General features: G+C 43.3%; 1 protein-coding gene across 2 annotated transcripts in view; it reads left to right on the top strand.

Annotated features, from left to right (window-relative positions):
* Positions 1-3,720, top strand: part of LOC105548463 (cytochrome P450 20A1) — a 74,403-nt gene that overhangs the window by 12,171 nt on the left and 58,512 nt on the right. For both annotated transcript variants that reach the window (XM_011992489.1, XM_011992488.1), the window contains exon 4: positions 1,426-1,568. In XM_011992489.1, the coding sequence (XP_011847879.1) occupies positions 1,426-1,568 (143 nt within the window). The remainder of the gene's footprint in view (positions 1-1,425; positions 1,569-3,720) is intronic.

Below are 3,720 nucleotides of genomic sequence, written 5' to 3'. Positions count from 1 at the left end.
AAAAATATTTGAAGCAACCTAAATATGAATGGCTGAATAAATGAATACTTTCAGGCCTGAATATGATGATGTAGACTGGTTTTATCAGATACTTATATAGCAATTATGATATCTCAGCACTATTCCAAGCCCTTTACAAATACTAACTCATTTAATTCTCAGAACAACTTCATGAAGAGGGTATTATGGTTATCCCTTTTTTGCAGAAGAGAAACCTGAGGCACAGAGAGGTTAAGTTACTTGCCTAAGGTCACAGCTAATTAGTGATGGAGCTAGGACTTGAAGTCAGGCAGTCTGGTTCAAGATTGTACTTTTGTAGAACAAGGATCTCTGAGGAAGAAAAAAAAAGATTGTGCTTTTAATTACTAGGCTTTATACAACAAGAAAAGATGGCTCTGTTGGGGAATAAAATGAGGAAAACCAGAATGGTCTCTGCTCCTATGGAGTTTCTAGGCTAATGTTGGAGAGTGAGGGAAGTATGTAAACATCCAAATTATCACACTAATGAACTGAGAGAAGTGCTCTGAAAGAGGGGAATGTAATTCTTTGTGAAATCTGACAGATTTTTCTGTCTCTCTCTCTCTGTTAAGAAATGTTAACAGCTGTGAAAAATGTCTAAAATATTAACAGTATCTCTGATGCATTTTGCTGTCTTTTCTGTATTGTTTGAATTGTTTTTACAATGACAGTGTATCTTTGTATGCGTCTGAAAACAATAGTCATTAAAGAAACAAGAATTGGAGAAAATAAATTTTTGAATTCAGCTAAATAATTTTACTGTAATACTTGATAACCACAAACCACAAACTTAGTAGCCATTTTGCTTTAAAATCAGGGGAATGTGCTTTTTTAAAAAAATTTTGAAGACATTATAGTTATATAGGCCAGTATTAATGACTTAACAGTGGAATTCCCAGTCAGGATATTGTGTTCTTGCCAATTTTCACAGACTCTTAAATTGTTCGTATTTTAAAAACAGTCTGCCAGGCACAGCAGCTCATTCCTGTAATCCCAGCACTTTGGGAGGCTGAGGCAGGCGGATCACTTGAGGTCAGAAGTTTGAGACCAGCCTGACTAACGTGTTGAAACCCCATCTCTACTAAAAGTACAAAATTAGCCAGGAGTGTTGGCACACGCCGATAATCCTAGCTACTTGGGAGGCTGAGGCAGGATAATTGCTTGAACCTGGGAGGCAGAGGTTGCAGTGAGCCGAGATCACGACATTGCACTCCAGCCTAGGCAAGAAAAGTGAAATTCTGTCTAAAAAATAATAATAATAAAAAATAAAAATAGTTAAGGGAATTATGAAAAACAGTTGCCATGCTTTCAGCTATAATTCTTTACCTCCCTGATCTCTTGTTCTCTTACAGGGCATCTTTTTGAGTGATTATTTTGATACAGAAATATTTAATTTGTCTGTTTCAGCGGACCCTTTTGAAACCATGCTGAAGTCATTATTAAGGTATCAATCTGGTGGTGGCAATGTGAGTGAAAACCACATGAGGAAAAAATTGTGTGAAAATGGTGTGACTAATTCTCTGAAGAGTAATTTTGCCCTCCTCCTAAAGGTAAGGTGATAAGTAATTTGGTTTAGTGTTCTACCACATAAATAATAGTATTTTTTTTTTTTAGTATTGATATGTACTGTCTTTGCTACTCTTTTCTTTCCTGTCTAAGCTAATTTTATTTTCCTGAAATTAAAAACAATAACAAAACACACAACACACAAAAGAAAACAAAAATCTTAACATCCAGACTCACTGTATAAGTTGGAATGATGAGAGTACAGAGCACCTGGTTTTCTGTATGTATGTGTATATACGTATATATACACACCTGTATATATGTATATGTACACATATATAGTGCACAAAATATATACATATATGTATGTATTTTATTGTTGTTGAGACAGAGTCTCGCTCTGTCACCCAGGCTGGAGTGCAGTGGTGTGATCTCAGCTCACTGCAACCTCCGCCTCCCAGGTTCAAGCAATTCTCGTGCCTCAGCTTCTCTAGTAGCTGGGATTACAGGTGTGCACCACCACGCCTGGCTAATTTTTGTGTTTTTAGTAGAGGCAGGGTTTCACCATGTTGGCCAGGTTGGTCTTGAACTCCTGACTTCAAGTGATCTACCCACCTCTGCCTCCCAAAGTGCTCCATGATAGGAGTTTTCAGATGCTGCTTGGTGTAATGTAATGGGGAGCCGAGTAAGAAGACACGAGGCAGATGAGAACTGAGGTAGCCTTTATTGGGCTCGCCAGCGAGGTTCACCGGTCCACTAGGAGGAGGGCTGAGGAAGTCGCGCTTGGGGCAGGTATCGGGGGGCTTTTTATAGGGCGAGGTAGGCAGGGTTTGTAGGTTTCGGTTTTCCTGAGTTAGGTTTCGATTTCTGAGGAATGACGTGTCCAGGAGCTTGCGCAGAGCAGGGGTTTTTTGCCGGGCGCGGGCTTTTTCGCGGGTTGAGAGTCTTAGCAGGAAGTGAAGGGCGGGAAGTCCTAACAAAGGGCCTGCCATGCCGGGTGATACCGCCATATTGGGTCTAGATTCCTGCCTAACACTTGGCTTTGGAGAGTTCCTTATTCCCACTACAACTCTGAGCTGTAGGGCAGCTCCTATTAGCCGTATGCAGATCACCACAAGTCTTAGTCGGCCCCACACTTTCTTGGAGCACACAGTCCCTGGTAAGAGATCTGTGACTCCCCACTTCGCAGCTTATGAGCCTCATTAGGCCCCTCCATTCACACACTTTCACACACTTCCCCACTCCTAGTTCCTGTGTTCGTAGTTGGGGTGGTGCGAGTGGCCACCCAGTTTCCCAGTTGGGGTGGCGAGCCACTCTTGTCACCTCCAGTTTCCTGGTTGGGGTGGCGAGCCACTCTCGCCACTTCCAGTTTCCTTTTCGTAACTCACTTAGCGAGCCACTCTCAAGTCCTGTGTTGGTTCAGGTGTGAGCCACTCTCGTCGCCCCGAGCCCCTCTGGGTCAGAATATTCGGCACACCCCAGGAGGTGATCAGGCTCCTCTTTTGTCCCCATGGGTCCTGCCTTGGGCCCCAAAGCCTTACTGTGGTTCCTGAAGCGTGCTGTTTCTGAAATCGTCCTGTAGCCCCTCTTTAGGTTCTGCTGTGCTGCTGAGCAGGGGTGCCAGGTCAGGGGAGAGCTGATCTCCTCTATGGGCTGAAGTTCTCCCGGCAGCGCCTGGGGTCACAGGTCTCCCCTGGCCCAGGGCTCCAGCCCCCAGAGGCAAAGGAGACAGTAAACCTACCATCTCGGGTCCCTTCGTGGTCACCAAAAATGTTGCGGGGAACTGAGGACCAGAGAGACTGATATGGAGAACAGGAGGATTGTTTATTTTAAGGTACGCACGGGCTCAGTAGATTCGCATCCAAAAAACTGAACATTGAACAACGACAGAGCGGGGTTTTTATAAGCGGACTTACAGAAGCAAAACAAAAGCAGTTAATTATACAGTGACAGGTCACGTAATCTATAGCATAACATAACTTGTGACCTTGCATAGCTGGTGACCTTGTAGCTGTATTGAAAGAAAAACAAGAACTGGCTAAATACAGACATTTGTAATACATAATCATGCTTAAGAAGCCAGGGAAAGGAGTAACAGTAAAAAAAAAGATATCTTACTCTTTTTTTCCTTCCTTTAACCTTGCTCCGAATGGGGGTGGTGGTGTCTGGAGCGTTATCCTTTGGCCTTGGCTTTCC

Source organism: Mandrillus leucophaeus, unplaced genomic scaffold (assembly GCF_000951045.1).
Source record: "Mandrillus leucophaeus isolate KB7577 unplaced genomic scaffold, Mleu.le_1.0 Scaffold411, whole genome shotgun sequence".
NCBI classification, from domain to species: domain Eukaryota; kingdom Metazoa; phylum Chordata; class Mammalia; order Primates; family Cercopithecidae; genus Mandrillus; species Mandrillus leucophaeus.
The sequence above is the reverse complement of the archived record's forward strand: the minus strand, read 5'-3'. Positions and strand labels throughout refer to the sequence as shown.